A 20,389-nucleotide genomic window follows, 5' to 3' on the forward strand; every position below is an offset into this window, starting at 1 on the left:
TGACAGAAAACTACCAAAACGTTATTTTTTTCTTCAGTTGTAAAGCATTTGAAACATGTGCTTGTATTGTGACATTAAAACAAGACCTCATATGGTACAAGAATATTCATTAACAAATAAATGTCCTATTCATTTTACATCAATACTTGAATGGGAAATGAGGCTGAAAAGAAGAGTTGCTGTACCCAGAACATCCACAATGTGTCATTGGAGAGCTAAATCTGATTATGAAAGCTAAATACTAATTATGAAAAAGAGTGACAATAGAAACTGACACTTTCAAGAAACAAATCAAATTGGCCTCAGACATAAAATGTGGATTTGCATCAAGTCCTTATTAATCCTAACAATCTTGAAAGACTGCACACTGGCTCCTCAGAGACTTAAAAATGGAATTATGACAGATAAGTGACTTTGTTTGAGGTTGATTCAATTAATTTAGGCCCTTATGCCAAGTCTCTTATGCTCACCAAGGCTGCATTTATCTGATGATCAAAACACACAATACAATTGTAATATTGTAAAATATTATTTCATTTTAAAATAACTTTTTTTTATTTACATTACTCCAGTCGTCAGTGTCACGTGATCCTTCAGAAATCAATCTATTACTGTGATTTGGTGCTCAAGAAACATTTGTTTTATTATTATTGATGTGCTGCTTAACTTTTTTTTTTGTGGAAACCATGCAGCATTTCCCCCCAGGATTCTTTAAAGAATAGAAAGTTCAAAAGCACAGAATTGATTTTAAATATAATTATTTTGCTATACAGTCACTTTAATGCATCTTTACAGATATTTTTTTTTAAAATGTCTTTCAAAAAAATCTTACTGACCCCAAACTTTTAAAAGTAGTGTACATTTCGAAGAATACTTACGTTTGAACACAGATGAGAACGGTGCAAATATATAAAAGCCACAACAGTACATTTGAAGTTAAATCAATAAACAACTTTTGGAAAGTTACACAAACACAATTTTACATATCATATTGTCTTATGTCTTTCCTCGAATAATTCTGTAGCTGTCTCCTCTAATGCATTAAAGCAAATATCTACAGTAGGCTATTTGTATTAAGCAATACGCATATATTATTTTCTATGCAAAATAATTATACAATCAAGACAGTTGGGAGTTTACATTTAAGTCTTAAAAGGCAACTTCAAACTGAGGGGATGCCAGGGATGGGATGAAGAATGGTAGCAAAGGCTATTTACCAAAAAAAAAAAAAAAAAAAAAAATCCATAAAACCACCAACAAGTGACCCTCAAGGAAATGATTATAAATAGAAAAAAAGCATTTCATGCTGCCTTTAATAATTTTACAAATAAATTTCCACCTTTGTCAAAGAACAGGATGTCCTGTGAGGAAGAAGAAAGAAAAAGAATGAAGAGAGATTAGACCAAACAAAAAATCACTTCTATAATACTATGGGCCAGATTAATAACGCAAAATGGATCAAGACATGCCTTTTTTCAGTGATATATAAATGCGCAAAGTACATTGATTACCGCAAATCAATCACGTTGCATGATATATTTAAATACTCTCCTCCCATACATTTTGCGTCTGAAAGGAAAACTCCAACAAATGCATAACAACAAAGGTCAGCCACAAAAATAATTTTCATCGCTAATTTTTCATTGCATATCTTTAATAAATCCTGACTGTTTAATGCCAAAAGAGGGTTTGTGCTAGTGCAAACTGTTAGTAAATCTGGCCCAATTTATTTTAACACAATTCATTTCCGATAAAGTTTAAAATGCCAGATCTAAATGAACTTCTCTAGCATACAATTTATACAGCTAGATGTCCAGTGAATCACTTGAAATCCTTGACTTAATACTCACAAATAGGAAGCAAGCACCCAATAATAGAGTCTTCATTTTAACATCCATGTCCAGAGGGAATTGGATGCAAAAGTTGCTGGCATCAGTGAAGCATTTCTTTAAGCAACCACTTCGTTGTTTTATGATTCGACCAATTGACTTCCCACCATTCATGCCTTTTACCTAAAGATAGACCTTCTTAGTTGTGCAAATCATGCAATGGTATGCAAAATGTAAAACGCCTTAACATGTTTGAGTCAAAAAAAAAAAATTAATTCAAGGACTAGCATTGCCTGAAATAAAAGTTACCTCAAAGTTTATGTCACCACAGCATTTGAGAGGAAGGAAGGGCCCCTGGATTTTCAGTAGTACCTCATTGTTGGGACCCAGGATAGAGAATTTTGGGAAAAAGCAGGACCACTCCTGTTTCACATAGCCTATGGTAACTCCAAGGGGAGCCTGTACCTCAATCTGAGGGTGGAAAATTCACATCAAGTATTAAATAAGAAAGGAAAGTATGTGAAATGTATGCAATAAGTAGATGCATAAAGTTATTTGAGGCACCTACAGTTACAGGCTGTAACAGAATAGAATTGGTTTAAATCAGACTATCATTGAATCAATTAGAGCCGATACTGAATTCACAACATCACTTCCTCACTGAATCACGAGTCATTTTTTTAAAATGAACCGGGAGTTGTGATGCATAGGTTTGTGAGACTTTACATCTCTCGTTGTAGTTCATGTTCTAAAACATTCCTTTACAAAGCAGTAACTATTGTTAAAAACTTAACTATACAAACATCTTTATTAAATGATTCTGCTTAATGTCACTTTAGGTGCCAATGGCATCCTCGTTGATTTGGTGTTGAGGTCTGAAGCCTTTTATGTTGGAGCTCCTTCCAATTTCTCTATTAAGACATTTTAATTAGATGTTGCATAACCCTTGATAAGACTGATAACGTCTTCTACCTCTTGCAGGAAGCAGCGCATTGGTCTTATCATCCGTATGACCTCTTGGCCCACGTTGTTTTTAATTCGCATTTGAAAACAGCGCGCTGAACCACAGATATTGCGTGTGCAGCAGTCACTATTTTCTTTGGCGTGGTAGATCTCTTGACCGATGCTGTTCTTGATCTTATACTGGTTGTTGGTCTCAAAGCCAGTGAACACTGTAGACAAGTATGATCAAAGTTTGTCAGATTAAAGGGATAGTTCACCCCAAAATGATATACTTTGGAATAGTCAATAGTTTGGAAGTCAATTGGTGTCGTCAACTGTCTGGTTATCAAGATTCTTTTAAGATATATTTTCTTGTGTTCAGCATGAGAAAGAAACTCATACAGGTTTGGAACAAGATGAGGGTGAGTAAATGATGACAACATTTTTGGGTGAACTATTCCTTTAAATATGGCACAGGTAAAAGTATGCAATCTATCAGAATTGATAAAGGTGTGGACAAAAATGCTTTTAAACATTGGCAGTGCTCTAATATGATTAAACAAGAAACATGAACATGGCTTGGAGAAGACTCACTCTCTATACACAATACTTTTTGGTGGATAAGGATCTGGTCTATCTGAAATGCACAAAAAAACGAAACAAAACAGGTTGTAGCCAGACACCACACTTTAAGACAAATGTATTGATAGAACAAGAGAGAGAGAGAGGCCCACCTCCATGAGGTACTCGAGACCGGGCGGGACTCCAAAAGGTATAGCCAGCGGTGGAACTGCAGGTGCTAGAGACATTTACGAGGAGGATAGAGATATTAGCCTTCCATTATCTTTACAGCATTAATCATTAAATACATCCATTCCACACACAATTTCCATATGGCTTTAAAATAAATAACATTTGAACATCTAAATATTACAGCTCTGCAGGAGGAGCCGGTGCAGGACCTTCAGGCAAGAGATTTGGAGGATTGTTTTAGACTGGAGAGTCAAGTTTGAGACAATAATAACACTCAGTTATACATTTATTCTATGTTTACCTGCATATGGATGACCCTGGTGAGGTGCTGGATTGCTTGGACCAGTTAGATTCATGACCAGCTGAACTGGAGCTGGTTGGTTCACTGGCTGGAGCTCAGCAGGAGGAGCCGGTGCAGGACCTTCAGGCTGAGGCATGGGATTTGGATGGTCATTTTGGGGTGGACAACCTAGTTTAGGATGACAAGACATCTTCTGAGTTTCAGATCACAGACCTTCCATCTTTGAACACCAAAGCTGAATCTGAGTGAGAACGAGATTTGAGAGCTACAGTGGGTGGTAAGATTTTCAGTGAATGATCCTTTTTTAGGATCAAAGCTTTTTCTAAGCAATGTTGAACTTGGTGGTTAGAAGGTGATATATAACTATTCAGGGACGTATACAGCAGAGATAAAAGAACGTTGAAACCACTCACGGTTGACAGACAAAAATGTTACAACATAAGCACGTTGTATTACATAGAATGTGCCAAAACTTGTTAATGCGCATTTCCTGCCAGCCACCAGTTGTTTAGACTGAAAAAATGTAATTCAAAGAAGACAATTCACTTCCAGACAAATCACATAGCAGTAATCATCTGCTAGAGAAAACAATGGCACAGTAAAACTCTGACTGCTATAAATAAAGACATTATTATTATGGTAACACTTTAAAATAAGGTTTTATTTGTTAACATTAATCACATTAGTTAAACTAACAATGAACAATACTTCTTTAGCATTTATTAGTCTTAGTCTAATGCATTTTTAAGATCAAATGTTGTATCTGTTAACATTAGTTAATGCAAGTGAACTAAAATAAACGTGAACATTTTTAACAAGTTACATTAAGAAAGGTTAATAAAAGTTAAAACCATATAGTGATCCTTGTTATTTCACATTACTTAATGCATTAGTTAATGGTAACAAATGAGACCTTTTTGTAAAGTGTTACCATAATTATTTAAAACGAATAAAACGTCAGTACCTGGTTCTGACATTTCGACGACAAGTCTGTTTGACTGCACGATCACCTTTTGTTAGAGAAGCAGCATGACCTCTGTGGTGATGGAGGGAAAATAAATAAATACATTTTTACACAAAATTGAGTCCAAATGAAGGCAGAAACAGTAGTGTGATTTCCAATGGTAAATGATCCCTTACCTATGAAAACTCTGCACAAAGTCTGACCTCTTAGGATGCTCCACGAAAAAGCCCAGTTCCTTGGTGTTGGAATGATTGTTAGGATAAAGGAATTAATAATATTTTGTGATTTCCTTTCGTTTAGCGTATGCATATATAAACACAAATGTTTGTGGCATTATCCTATATGCACTTGTACTTTCTGTTTTTATAGTATCCCCTCCCCTTTTCTTACATATTCAAATTAACAACCTGAGAAAGGTGCAAGTTTTTTTTACTAGTCTCAGCAGGTGTGAGATGTGAGATAAGAGATTTTAACATGCATAACATACAAAGCACCACAAAATTAATGAAGTAATCTAAATTAGTTATTAATCTAGTGTTATTAACGTCAGATCAGACTTCTATCCATCTATTCATTCATGTAATTTATTATGTAATTTAATACAAAGTGTTGATCTAATCTGAATTTGGGACCTGATTTTGGTCAAAATGGATACCCAGATCTACAAAAAAAACCAAAAAAAAAACTACTTAATGGTTTATCTAATTATTCATTTTTTTGTGCTAATCCTTTCAAATATGACCCTGGGAACGCAGTTGTAATGTAGGTTAGTGGTTCTTAACACATTAGGGGGCCTCAACTGAGCTCTAAAATATTTATTGTGAGTGTGGTGGGGCCTCAGACATTTGTGAACAATGGGAGGATTAGATCGACTGATGAAGGTTAACCGGTTGTACCAAACAAGAGCATCTTGTTGACATCAAAAAATGTCTCCTGTAGTCTTTGTGTGTATGTTTGTATGTGTGTATAAAGGTAAACCTTAAGAAACATTCTTGTTTTGTTTAAAAAGATTGATACAGATGATTTGTTTTTTTAAGGTAGGTATTGTAAAATTGTAAATTTTAGTTATTTTAGCTTTGACTGACATCTGAAGTCCTTTATTTAGGTACATATTATGAGGTTAAAAAACCTCAGTAATATTCCGGCAGCAGTTTCCAGAGAATGTCTGTTAACAAGAGAAAATGTTGTTGAATTAAAAACATAGATAATCTGTAAAAAAAACTAAACAAAACTGATTTCACTGTAACTTGCCTCAAACCTTTTAAGTTTAAAAACTAATATTTATACTGTGTAAGTAATGTGAGTATAATATTGTGAAATTACATTTCTTTGTTTCAATTCTTTGAATTCTCATTTCTTTGTCACCAAAAACATTTATTCTCTATTGAGTTCAACTATTTTCTAGTAAGTGCAATAAACTTTCACTATAGTTGAGTGAAAATCACTCGTTTCATTAAGTAAATTTGGCTGTTTTAAAGTAAATTACTGTCTTCTCTGGAAATAATTTAACAGATTATTTTTTTAATTCGACAGTACTTCTCTTTTTTAACAAACATTCTCTGGAAAATCTGCCGAAAAATTACATTTTTTTAAAACTTTTTTTCCCCTACAGATCCATAAACTGAATGTACAGTTTATTACTGTTAAAATACAGTGTCTTTTTATCTTAACCCCATCAAAATCCTCAGTGTTAAATGAGCATTGCTCAGTGTGCACACTACAGAATGTTAAAGTAACACTGAAGCAGTGTTGAAGTTAATGAGATATTATTTAACATTAGACACAAGATTTCAGTCTATTTTGTCATTTTATTAATATTTACTGCATTTCAAAAATACAGGAAAAATACACTGCATAGCTACTGTAAATTTTTTATTTTTTTTAAAGTGCACCAATATGCCTGTTTTAGAACTTTCCCTAGATCCAGTCATAAAAAACACAAATCACCAACATATTATACGTTTATTATATATGATGTTACACTAATATCGCATATTATAGAAATGAATACAAACACATAGACAAAACGACACATATGTATATTGATTATGGATGGGTAGACCAGGGAGTTTTGTAACTGTCAGTTGAACAAATTAGTAATTAGCTACCGTGGTGGTAAATTTGATTAACATAGAAAATTTGTGTTAAAAAATGTTAAACTGATGTCTTACTATTATTGTTACAATGTATGTAACAATGTGAGTGATAGCCTACTTACTTTAGAGAAAATATCAAAGTTTAAGGAAAATAGTGACCAAAACACAGACGTTAAACAAAAAGTGTTAACACTCCTCACTCTGCATATTTTTATAATATTATCTATATTTAATATATTCCCATATTGATAGAAGGCTAGTCTCTATATAGCAAACAAGGACAAAAACATTGCCATATGGTATGTAACGAGAAAACAGAGAGACTTAATAGTTTTACTTCGTGTTTAGAATAATTTCCTGAATTGTTATTTGTATTTCAAGATACTCATTTATTTATTTAATTGGGAAACATTTAATATTTAAGACCATCCTAAGATTTGAGAGCAGTTCAATGGGAAGTTGGTTTTCCAAGCGCCCCCTGTAGGAGTACTATTTCTTCACTATTTCTTCAAAAAACCCTATTAGTCAATACAAATTGGCTTTCTACCAGTTTTAAGTAACATACACACAGAAAACCATGCAACTACTTGGTTGTTTAACTTGCTAGTTGTACTGCCCACTTCATCATGCATTATTTGGCTGTGTAGGAACATTTGTGTACAATGACAAAAATGCTTTGCATTTAGCACAATAAAAGTGAATTTCCTTCTAAAAGACAGAAAAATATACTTTATGTATGAGAAAAAAACAAAAAAACATGCATATGGTATTTCTAAGAAAGAAAACTTGACGAAAACATACAAATGTTAGCTGCTTGCGCTGTAACAGTAATTTGTTCAGTGATTTATTCTAGGCAGTGACTGTTTTAAAGGCACCAGTGAACAGTTACTCATGATACCTCGGCTGTCACTGTAAATATTGCTGGTCATGTGAACACTATAAAATGACCATGAACATGTCCTTCGGTTTCACTGCAGTGGCAGTTTTCTATAAGGTTTGGTTACTTAAGAAAACACAGGAAATAAAGTAAGTCCAGACTCAGAGGACATCCACAGACTGTGGGAATTTCTTCAGTTTAAAAAAAGACCTGAAATGTTTGCAAAGTGATGCGAGTTAGTTGAAAATATGTTCCTTTATAAGTAACTTTTCAGGAGCTCTAAGAGAACACAGTATTGCGCTGGTTTGTGTCTCCAACTTTTTCAAAGAACATGAAATCCTATGAAAAGAAAAAGAGAACAAAATCAAAGAGTCAGACCAGATATCCAGTGGGGAAGAATGTGTTATTTTATATTGATCGTAGTTGCATAATGGTAAACGATCTGTGCTCTTATGCATACTGGAATGCCCTCTTAGGCATTACCTAGCACTTCAGACTACCATCTAATGTGTGGATCATTAAATGAGTTGTTAGTTTAATACTCACAATAAGGAAGCAAGTGCCCAAAAGTACAGCCTTCATCTTAACATCCATGTCCAGAGGGAACTGAATGCCAAAGTTGTCCGTGTCAGTGAAGACTTCCTTTAACAGGCCGCTCCACTGCTTACTAATTCGACCAATAGGCTTCCCACTACCGTCTTTGCCTTTGAGCTAAAGAAAGAAAAAAGACTTTATGGTGAGAACCCACCAGCTTTTGCTTGGTGTCGTCATAACTTTAAATTTCAATCCAATTCTAATTAGCTACCTCGAAGTTCACATCACCACAGCAGTTACATGCCAAGCAGGGTCCCTCGAGCTTCATCATAGTCTCCTTGTTGGGCCCCTGGATGGAGAATCTTGGATAACAGGGGTGCCAGTCCTGCTTCACATACCCTATGGTCGTTCCAGGGGGGGCCTGAACCTCCATCTGAAGGTGACATATTCAAAAGAAGACATCGTTATTTACAGTTTATACATAACAAATGATAAAATGAATAGCAATGTCCAAATAGATTTTTAAGCTAATAGCTATGTGTGCCGGTAAGGTTCTTAAAGGTTTTTGAAAGAAGTCTCTTATGCTCACCAAGGCTGCATTTATTCGACTGAAAATGTCAAAAACACTAATAAATTGTGAAATATTATTACACTGTAAAATAACTTTTCTATTTTAATATATTTTTATTTTTATTATATTTATTCCTGTTCCTTTTCAGCAACATTTCACTGTGTTGCTTTATAGTTTTGTGGAAACTGTGATACATTTTTTCAGGATTCTTAGATGAATAGAAAGAACCGCATTTATTTTGAAATATTAATATTTTTAATGTCGATATAATAATTATAAATGTCTTTACTGTCTCTTTTGATCAATGTAACGCATTCATTTCTTTCAAAAGCTTACTGACCTTAAACTTTTGCATAGTAGTGTATACGTAAACTAAATGAACAGTGTGACTGTTGACCGGAGACTGTCAGACTCATTCTTTAGGTCCATACGGACTCTATGCCATTTATAACTCATAAGTCACACACATGTTCCTGTCAGTAGTAGATCACACAACATGTCCTTTAGATGGGTCACTAGCTGAAACCCAACACAAAGATCAGATCCTATTAATAAAATAATTGATGATTCACAAATGTTTTAATATATCAAACATGTTTATTTCTCCACTTTCCTTGTAGATATAAATTATAAAATATGAAATAGTATGGTTAACCTATCCAAACCTGTAAAATGACGTCAACTGATTATCCATATGTACTAGTTTTTCTGTATCTTAAAGGGGTGGTATAATGCACTTTTCGAAAGATGTCAAATAAGTCTTTGATGTCCCCAGAGTGTGTATGTGAAGTTTTAGCTCAAAATACCTCAAAATACATATATTTTTATATAGCATGTTAAAGTTGTCACTTTTTGAGGGTGAGCAAAATCGCATCGTTTTTGTGTCTGTGCCTTTAAATGCAAATTAGCTGCTGCTCCCGGCACAGAGGGCGGAGCTTCAACAGCTTGTGTCCTTTTACTCACACAGACATGCACTGAACATTTCAAAAACGTTCAGCCTTTTATGTTCAAACCGGATTCAGAAAGATGGAGAGACTCAAGAAGTGACAACGTGTAGAGCAAGATTTCTGATGAATTTGTGTAGCTTATGTGTAGTTATCTTCTAGTCATTAATTAGCATTATTCTGTCTTGATAATCTATAAATCTCATTCCCGGGGGCGGGGTTTATGTACATTTTATGGTTGGTGATGTCACCAACCCAGGAGGAATGTCGTGTAGTCCCAATCAGCCGTTTGTTGTAGTCCTTAAAAAACTATTTCTTTAAAAATAAAATATCTCGCTTTGCTTTGAACTTTGAGCGTTGTAACTTTGCAGATGTTGTTTATGCTCAAACAGCAACATCACACACTAACTAAAGTTAGAAAAGTGAAATCATAATCAACCACCCCTTTAAGTCGGTTCGAGACTGGGTCCTCTTACTCATTTTCTATGACCTCTGCAAGTATGGGGAACTTTGTCTTCAGTGAACTCTGTCAAATGATTGAACTTCAACTTTGACTCCTGGTCTTCATTGAGCATACTGGTCTCTTTATGTGGCTTAACTGTAATTCCCTCTCATATTATTATTGACAAAACATTTATCCAAAAATACTGTGTCGAGTCATAATTCAACACACCCACTTTATGCAATCTAGGGTTAACCTTACATTAGCTTTCATATGACTTGTCTGTTAGCCATACCTCTTGCAGGCAGCAGGGGCACCAACAGGAGACACAACGGAAAGGTCGGATGAGTCGAATGACCTCTCGGTCAGTGTTGTCTTTGATCTTCATGTCAAAGCTGCGCAGGGCACCACAGCAGTTGCGTGTGCAGCAGTCATTTTTTTCTTTGGCAGAGAAGATCTTTTGACCGAGGCTGTTCTTGATCTCATACTGGTTGTTGGTCTCAAAGCCAATGATTGCTGTAGAGGACCGGAAAGTATTCAGAGAAGTTAAAAAAAAAAGTTTACAATTAAACTATGAGTTAAAACAAGTCTCTGGTTTAAGTCTCTGGTTTAAACAAAGTGTAGCAACAGTGAATAAAATTGTCTCAGGGTTAAAAAACAGAAACGGGCAGCATGTGCTTTAATGCACATACTGCACTGAAATATAGTAAACAGCTTCAACTACATATACATAATAAACAAAAAGACTTACCCTCTAACAACTCCACTTTCTGATGAATAAGGATCTGGTCAATCTGAAATGCAAAGAATATACTAGTAACAAGAAACAAGAAAAATAGCGATGTACCTTTCCTACAATTTTTTTTTAACTCCCCTTCTATAAAAAGATGAATGTTTTGTGTAGTTATTACATTTTTGAAGGTATCATATTTGTACATGCAACTTAGCAATTTTTATTGTAAATAAAATAGTAATTTCATACATTTCAACAATTTATCATCAACTACAGACGCAGCATCTATTGCGTTCACCATGCTTTCACACCGACACGCCTCCCAACTTAAGCCCCTTTCACACAGAGATTCTGGAAAACACACGGATAATGTGTCCCGGGATTTGTCCCTTTGTCTTTGATTTTGGTTCATTCACACTGCCAGTGATTTTCCGGAATCTGTGAGTGCGTTCACACACATTCCGTAAAATTCCCGTAAGGACACGTGACGTCAGGATGTGTGGTAGAAAGGCCAGTCTAATTTTCCGCTACCGCTCTTTCCATTGTAGTCGTGTACTTTGTGGATTTTTTTACGCAGCGTCTTAAGTTTACTAATGATCTGCGCTTTCGATCTTGAGAAACCACGCTCGAGAATTTTTTTCCGGATTCGGTCGTACACTAACGCGTACCGTTCCACTAAGCTGGCGAACGATCTCAGCTTCAGCGTGGATAGCAAGGAGCTCCCTGGTCTCTGCTTGCAGACATTTTTTTATTCCTCGTTGATGACGAACACAAACTTTCTTCTAAGAGCAACAAAATACCCCTTACAGCATTGGTCCTGGCTTTTGTTCACACAGGACGCGTTCCAGGACTGATCCCGGCAATGTTACTAGGTCCCCATCCCGGCATCGATCCCTGCATCAATCCCGGGACGTGTTTGCGTTCACACTCTAGGCACTCTAGTCATTTTACGGCAATTTCTCGGGATCAACGCGCTGTGTGAAAGGGGCTTTAGAAACTCTTGGCACAGAGAAAAAAATCCAAGATTCCCTATCAGAACTATGACATTGTGGTGGCATTCATGGGAGTTCAACTCGTAAATACAATCTTTCCGACATGACTTTAACGCACCAAAAGACATGGCCTACCTGAGTGAGGTACTCTAGACCAGGTGGTACTCCAGCAGGCACTGACACAGGTGCAGCTACAGGTGCAGCTACAGGTGCTAGAGAAGGTTGATAAAGGAACATCACAATTAGTCAGCTTATATAATGCAAAAAATGCTTTGCATTGTCTTCATAGTATTAAAGCTCATTAGAATGTGTAGATACTAGAAAAACAGCACATTTTCATTGAATCCATACTATTACAATTATTTCAGCAATGATTTGTATAGCTTTTTAAGTACTTGTATATATACACACTACTATAAAATAATATATCTTAAGTATATAATATTATATACTAATATATAATGTATATATAATAGGATATTAGTATACACATTAACCTTTTACCTACCACCGTTTTTCAAAAACATATTTGTAAATTAAGTACAAATTAGACATGTTTACCTCCATACGGCTGGCCCTGGTGCATTGCTGGACTAACTGGACCAGGCTGATACATGACTGGCTGATCTGGAACTGGCTGGTACCCTACTTGAAACCCTGCAGGTGGGGCCACATATCCTGGATCTCCATAACCTCCCATGGGATAGGGGGGCATGGATTGTCCGCCTGGCTGGGGCATGGGATACGGAGGCTGGTGTGGAGATGGGTAGCCTGGTTTAACACAATTTCGAAAGCAAAGAGAGAAAACCATAATGTTAGTATATTGCTTATTTAGCTTTACTATGAAAAGAAATAAGCAATGTTGTAAAAATCTGGAGGGAACAAAGTTTAAATCATAAGATACAGTATCTGGTCTTGGCTTTTTGTTTAGTTGTTTGTTTGAATCACACATTTGGTACATGCAAGTCTGCTAGATTTGTGCCGTGTTATGTCATTAATGGGGATGTTTTTGTGCAGATTATGGAGTTGGTTTCGTGTTTGTATGGCTCTTTAAAATTGTGGCTTCAACTCTACACATCATAGTCTTTGAGCTACTCGGTTGTTGATTTACTCCCGCCTGTACTTTGTTACTTTGCATAAGTCAGCCTTTTTTTATTCTTAAATCATAAACAGACATCCTGAAACGCTGTAGAAAGTCCTGAAGACTTGGAATGTATTCTTCCATTCAAGCTGTCAATGAAAATCCCAACACCATGTCTAATCACTGGGATATGATCGGAGTTGGTATGCAGTGGATTGTAAAATGACTGGAACAACTGACCGATTTATTCTCTTTCAATCAATAAATACAGACACACAGAAGTATGCATGTATGCTGGGTAATTCTTGTATGATCAGATTTGAGATGTTTAATGCAGGCCTCCCATGTTCGGTGGACTGGATCTATTTTAGACTGCAGCGTACATGTGAGGCATTCCAATGGGAAAAACAAAAATAGCCACCAATAACAGAAAGGGTCATGAATAATTCATTGTAACAATATTGACTATTTGCAGTCATTATAAGAACATCATGAACAATGCATGTAATTGTGAAATAGAGAAGATGGTAAATATTTAATCACATCAGCTCTTTTACAACAACCACACAATGTTTTTTTCAGACATATAAAGTAGATGAATATGAGGCATCAGGAATTAGGACAAATATGTCATTCATTTCTGTATAACAAACTTTATTTTATTAAAATATATAATTAATCAAAAATCATTACCTCAAATTGCAAGCCCTTAAAACTTTATCATAAATAATGAAGGCCATCTAATATACAAAGCACCTTTTCTGATTTTTTTTTGTTTTTTGTTTTTAAAAAGTAAGTTAGTAATACAGGTTGCATGCAAAAGTATTACAACCCCAAATTATATAATATTATTTTTGAGAATAAGTTATAGCATACTTTTGAACCCCATCAAAGAACCCCATCAGAAAAGCAGTTCAGCAATACATCCAGTTGGATCTCTCTACCAGAGAGCAAACTGTTCTCGTATACACAATTAGGCCTACACATTTTTTTCAAGATTATAAATCTTGTAGTTGGTTTCTTGATAATGATGTAGCAATGTTGAGCCAAATAAAGGATAATTCTTTACTTGCACCCATCTACACAACCACTCAAAAGTTGTTGTTGTTGTTGAAAAATTAATACTTTTATTAAAAAAAGGATGCATTAAATGAATCAAAGTGACACTACAGACTTTTACACTGTTACAACATTTTTTTTTTTTTTTTTTTTTTTTTACAAATGCTGTTCTTTTGAATTTTCTACTTATGGAAGAATCCTGAAAAAAAATTACCATTGTTTCCACAAAAATATTGCTAACATTGATAACAATAAGAAATGTTTGTTGAGCTCTAAATCAGCATATTAGAATGATTCTGAAGAATCATGACACTGAAGACTGGCTCCTGATGGCAAAAATTTGCTTTGCAATCACAGGGATACATTAAATAAAAATATATATATAAAAATAGAAAAGTTATTTTAATGTTTGTGCGGTATTTTATCAAATAAATGTGGCTTTGGTGAGCATAAGAGACTTTTTTCAAAAAACAACCCAAAACTTTTAAATGGTAGTGTATCGTCTTGCTTAATGTCGCTTAATATTTGATACGTCTAACCCTCCCCATGAACAAATCCAGACCTGCCATTTTCCTACGAAAAAGCTCAGCTTTTGAAATATTCAAATCTTTCACCAGCCTTTTGGGGGCGGAATGAATCTGAACGGAATAAAGCTCTTTCATCACAAAGGTCTCTCATTCAGGTGCTGTTGAGGCACAACCCTTAGCATCATGGGACATTATTTGAAAGGTGCCAGCTTTGTGATAGATTGCTGACTTCTAAAACCAAACCACATATCTGCCATCCAACATTATGGGGCCATTGAGAGAAGCCTTTAAAGACTCAGCATTAAGGATGTTGTCTATAATGTACCTCCACAATCATACATGCATGATCACAAATTATTATATTTCCTACCTAGACACTGAGACAGAAAAAAAAGAAAGAAAATGCAAATCACTGCAAAAAAACAAAAACTATTCAATGTGTCTAACTGTATCTATTCAAGACTGACAGCCATGGGGCAAAGAAACAACAGTGCCTTTCACTGCCATCAGAGAGAAGAACCTGGCGTGCATCAATACGCCTGAGGTCCTCAAAACAGGCTTGCTGACATTTTGCTTAAGGGGAGAAAGTGTAGTTTATTTAAAGTAAATTTACTGTTATTTTAATATGCAGTTTCCACAACAATTACTGACCACTCACACAGGGGAATCACTGAATTAAGAGATTGTTGAACCAGTAATGGTTAGAAATTGCACCAATGTGGCGGACCGCATTCATGACACATTGCTTGTTGGTGAAGTTATGAAGCTTATTGATAAATGGCAAGGGCGCTTTCTGTGTCGTCTGGCAGACCAACTGAGCTCACACTGAATCTAACCCCTCAATCGTTGCTAATTTGATCCTCCAGACCTGCCATGTGGAATTGCAACCTGCTTCCATCATGTTATCTTACTCTTCATGAATCACATCTCCATTGCACAAAGCATTTATCATTCAGACTAGCACAATAAATTGCCTTCAGACATCCGCTATTCCAATTAAATGAAAAGAGAAACATAAGAAAATGTGCGTACACTCTTAAACATAAAAAGTTCTTTATTGCCATCGATGGTTCCATTAAGAACATAGTTTTTAATGGCACAGCTACAATCCTCCCCCAACTCACTCATCAAAACAGACTTCCTGCATAGTATGACGGTATAATCCTTGACCGTCCCTAATAGAACCATTGACATTTACATCACATGTTTTGTGATTGTATTTTTTGAACACTCCCTTCTTGCCATTCCTGTTTTCAGTGCTACTTAAATAAATGAGGTAAGCTCTTTTGCAACAGAATGATCTACTTTCTTAACATGGACTAAATAGTGTCAGTCTGCTTGGTGAAGCTATCTTGAATTCCCCAGATTGTTAAGAACACAGTTGCTCCAAAGAATGACTCCTAATAGGGTTAAGGAATCACTTGACTGCCGATTTAGCAGCAAAATGCAGTCTGGTATAGATGGGACTTGGAATATTTTTTGTAAGAAAGATAGAACACAATCATCTGCTCTGAATTAAGAGCATGATACATTTATGATAGAGCTGGGTCATTTCCGGGATTCGGTGCATTTTGTGTCCCCCATATAAAGAACATGATCTTACTACCGTAAAATAATGAACAATATGAATTTTAAACCAGTCTGAATCATAAATAACACCAATTGAACTAAGCATATTGAAGTAGATAAAAAATAATAATTTGATTTTACAGCATTTTGAACCACCACATATCACCATTTTTTCCTGTCCCCAGGCCTGTACCCCATTTTCATGATAAATACAACAATTACTATACATGTTTTTTTTCTAGGTTTTTATTTATTTATTATATATAGTTTGGGTATATCAGTAATGATTCTCTCTAATGTATATTATTTTATTATTTTTTAAATGTATTTAATAATTTATTAAATCAGTCTTTAACTTTCCCTCAATGTATTGTCCACCCTGTTATTTTTGACTATTTTCCCTTTAAATGAAAGTTGAAAAAATTAATAATAAACTACATCATATCATAAAGCAGTCATCACTTCTTTAAAGGGATAACAACTTGGGCAAGTGAGTGAGATCCTCGATTATTTTAACTGTCTATTTTTTACCAATTTTATCTTTCAAATTTGATGTGGTCAACCTTGGCACTGGCAGAATGTTAAGGGAAATATACATATATATATATATATATATTTTTAATTATATTTTTAAAATTACAGTTTTAAAGACCATGTAGTTTTTTATTTGATAAACCTAGTATGTTAGCTTGTTCTAGCTCAGACACTGTGCATTGACTGATTTTAGATCACCCTATCATGACTACACTTACATTTATTTGTGTTTGATTTTCTCCATTTTATGATGGCCAACAGGCACCGAAGAGACCACATGTTTACAGATATCAGTTTTTTATCATCAGACAAACTTGTTGTACAATAATAATAAATAGCTAGGTAAAACTAAAGCCACAGCCATTTCCTGGTGTAAGATCACAGACATCCCCCACATACCATATAGGCTGTGGAAACTCATAAATGTGGAACACAGCCACTTTTGTATGGCTACACTTCCTGCATTCCTTCCCCACTGACCTCTAGCGAAAATGTTTTCACCTTCAGTTTCACACCTTCATTGAAACAGCACAAATCACACTTGAGAGGAAAAATGTAAATAGACAGTGTGTGGACAGTTTTCGACACAATGATTGACAATGAGTTACAGGAGGTGGGTACTGTAGGGCAGCTATTGCAAAACTCACTTGGTTGTTTAAATCATTACATGCTGCATTTCCTGAACTACAAATCCACAAACATGCTGTTGCATTTCAAGGAAAATACAAACAGATTATTATCATCATTACCTGGTCCAGACATGTTGAAGACAGATGTGTGATTTTCAGATCCAACGCCTGTATAGCCGCACCTCGATCACTAAGTGGGCGAAGAAAATGTAGGGAAGTTGTGTTGTGAACAATACAATCGCTGGAAACAAGCAGAACAGGTCCAAAAGAACAGAAGCTCAACTTGAAATGAAAAGACCCAGGTTTACAGGGAGAAATACGGAAACCCAACCGGATCTTAAAGGAAATTCGTGGGCAAGATTCGAGCCAAACATTAAACCATATCTATCGTGTTTATTTTTTTTGTGTTTAGTTTTTTTGTTAGATGGCGAGAAACACACTGAAGCAATAACACTATGACGTCAGGTCAGGTGGGTGTGGCGACGGATATTAGATTGCGTTTATCTTACGAGTAGCCTACACTGTTTCCAAACAAAACGGCAAATATTGCCAAGCATTGGCGAAAAAAAGAAAAGAAAAATGAAATGAAGAAACTGATCCAAAACCCTTAACGTTACCCTAAATGTCTCTCGAAAAAGAGACTATTTAATCAAAAATAAATCATTTATTGTATATAGCCAATTAACAATTTAGCGAACAAAATTACTGCAAAAGCGTTTCCTTTAAAACGTAGCCTACTCTGTATAGCAGAGGCTTCAAAAAGGGTAAAAAATATACATATAAATATATAACCCACCACACTCTCACTTACATCTCAGCTCTTGGGGCAGGCTTGATACTCCTCAAACAAACCTTCGGAGGAAATCTCCACAAAGTAGTTATTGTTGTCGCAGTGATTATTCGGATTTATGGAAAGAAGAGAGTTTTAAATAATTTTCTTCACTTTCGCTATAAGTTACACTTTTGCTAAAAAATAAAGACTGTTTGTATCGTTTCAACACTACGCCCAAACATGAAGCATTCGTTTTCTTTATGAATCAAACTCCTCCCCTTTTATGACGCATTCGATTAGAAACCTGAGAAATCCACGAGACTTCTATTAAGCAACTAGATTAACTTTTAAAAGAAAAAGAGGACAATTCTGCGCTTATTGCAGTGTTGTCAGTAAACGACAAAGAAATGGGAAGAACTTGAGGATTTTCTTTTTAATTTGTAATTTGTTCTTATATTTCATACCCCACAGCTTGTTTAAACACTTGCGCAGTTTGACTTTATTTCCTGACACACTCACGCGTGAAAACCACATAACACCCACAAATACATAAATAACCATCAGCAACACCTCCAATCTGCTCCGAAATTAGATACAATACTCATACCACCACCTTCTCTTAAAAAAGGTGTTTTGAGTAAAAGCTTTTCATAACTTATATGATAAATGATAAATATAATTGTTCGCTAAACAAGACATATTTTATTGGTCAAACATGGTAAAGCCTTTGATCATGTTGGCTAGTTGGAGAAACTTGAAGTTTTAGTCACAAGCATTTGCTTTACCACGTTGGTGTTTATCTCCCCCAATAGGAGGCACAACTGAGCAGATTCTGTGAAATATCACATCCATTCTGACATCCAATGATTACTAGCTGTTTTTAATCATCATTTCACACATTATAGACCCAGCATTTATAAAAGAAAGGGCTGTGAATTTGTATATGTGATGTGAATATGTGAATGTCAAGACTCAAAAGTATGCCCAGTCACAGTTCACAGTAAAACAATACAAAAAATTAATAACAAATTATGTTTAGCAAAAAATTACAATAAAGTACGTTTTGGAAAATATATTTATTTTTGCTTGTTGACGGGAGAATTCAAGACAATTAAGCACATTGCAGAGATAATGTCAAATGTTTGTTACAAGAATATTTTTGTTATTGTACCACCTTGTGGAAATCCCTACTATACACATACATGCCAACTGAAATTAGTTTTTTTTTACCAGTTGACATTTGATAATAAAATATTTTTTGTAAAAATTGCACTCACAAATAAGACCAATGTTGGAAACATTTTAAAACAATGTAAAGAAAGATTTTACAAAACAGACACTCACCATAAAAATACTAAACACAGATAAACATTGTCTGTCGAAGCATTACAAAGAACTATGCAGTAAATCAGCTTCAATCAGCTCCAAATCTTCAATCTTGCTCTCAGTTTTCAACTTAAATGACTGCATTTTCCACAGAGATTAACAATTTTGTTTCTATCTGTTATGCCCTGTCATGATTGAATGTTTGGTTTAATGTTCTGCATTTTGTTTTGTAATATAACTAGTAGACTGCATGTACACACAGTAGTCACTAAAAGAAAAAGAAAAAAAAGAGCATGCACTTTTCACCTCCTCGCATCCATAAGACAAAGCTGAGAGCAGGCTGTAAACCAGTAGACACATATATTTTCAATTTAATGAATTGCAAATGTAGTGAGCAGTACTGTAGAAAAAACTGATCCATACCTTGGATGAAATCATAGTAGTGCAATATGAACTCTGCATATTACTCAAGATCTTATTGAATCGCCATATGAAGTGCTGAAAATTGATCACCCATTCTATCATCTGAAACGTTTTGGAAAAACGTTACTGCGTCTACAATAAATGTTATAAACAAAGCAAATATGCAGCCTAAAATAACATGCATATTAAAAAAAAAGAAGTATTGATTCTGCAAATAATTTTCACAAAAACGCTTATATTGGTGCTGGCACTGGACTCTTTGGAATTGTATTGTTCTAAATTTGGAACTCTAGGTACTTATAGGGGAGAAACGAGAAGGCGGGATTGTCAAAAATAAGCACACACACTCATTTTACACTAATTAGAGTAATCAGTGGCAACAATTTGTTCCCAATCTCTGTTGACAGACATCTTGGCGGATTGCAGCGGCCCTGTTTAGTAAAGGTAGTTTATTTTCACCATGGGTTGTCTGTCAACAGCTAGTCTATGTC

The 20,389-nt window shown here is 35.1% G+C and overlaps 2 protein-coding genes across 4 annotated transcripts; both read right to left on the reverse strand.

The window, feature by feature from the left end:
• Positions 1-98: 98 nt before the first annotated feature.
• Positions 99-5,070, reverse strand: LOC311079071 (phospholipid scramblase 1-like). 2 transcript variants are annotated; one of them, XM_084108231.1, is made up of 9 exons: positions 4,966-5,070; positions 4,790-4,861; positions 3,826-3,993; positions 3,506-3,570; positions 3,366-3,408; positions 2,802-3,001; positions 2,139-2,300; positions 1,851-2,012; positions 99-1,361 (listed from the first exon to the last, which is right to left on the reverse strand). In XM_084108231.1, exons 2-9 carry the CDS (start codon positions 4,800-4,802, stop codon positions 1,302-1,304), a joined length of 873 nt encoding a protein of 290 aa, XP_083964357.1. In that variant the 5' UTR covers positions 4,803-4,861; positions 4,966-5,070; the 3' UTR covers positions 99-1,301. The 2 variants fall into 2 exon arrangements, with proteins under 2 accessions (XP_083964357.1, XP_083964356.1); XM_084108230.1 differs by lacking the exon at positions 4,966-5,070 and having other exon boundaries at positions 4,790-4,930.
• Positions 5,071-6,737: 1,667 nt separating this feature from the next.
• Positions 6,738-18,437, reverse strand: plscr3b (phospholipid scramblase 3b). Of its 2 annotated transcripts, none has more exons than XM_084108229.1 (9): positions 18,174-18,437; positions 17,498-17,567; positions 12,540-12,749; positions 12,114-12,190; positions 11,005-11,047; positions 10,549-10,769; positions 8,568-8,729; positions 8,309-8,473; positions 6,738-8,101 (listed from the first exon to the last, which is right to left on the reverse strand). In XM_084108229.1, the coding sequence occupies exons 2-9, from the start codon at positions 17,508-17,510 to the stop codon at positions 8,042-8,044; spliced, it is 951 nt and encodes a 316-aa protein (XP_083964355.1). In that variant the 5' UTR covers positions 17,511-17,567; positions 18,174-18,437; the 3' UTR covers positions 6,738-8,041. The 2 variants fall into 2 exon arrangements, with proteins under 2 accessions (XP_083964355.1, XP_083964354.1); XM_084108228.1 differs by having other exon boundaries at positions 18,189-18,428.
• Between the last annotated feature and the right edge of the window lie 1,952 nt (positions 18,438-20,389).

Source organism: Abramis brama (genome assembly GCF_963993115.1).
Source record: "Abramis brama genome assembly, chromosome: 3".
In the NCBI taxonomy this organism is placed as follows: Eukaryota; Metazoa; Chordata; class Actinopteri; order Cypriniformes; family Leuciscidae; genus Abramis; species Abramis brama.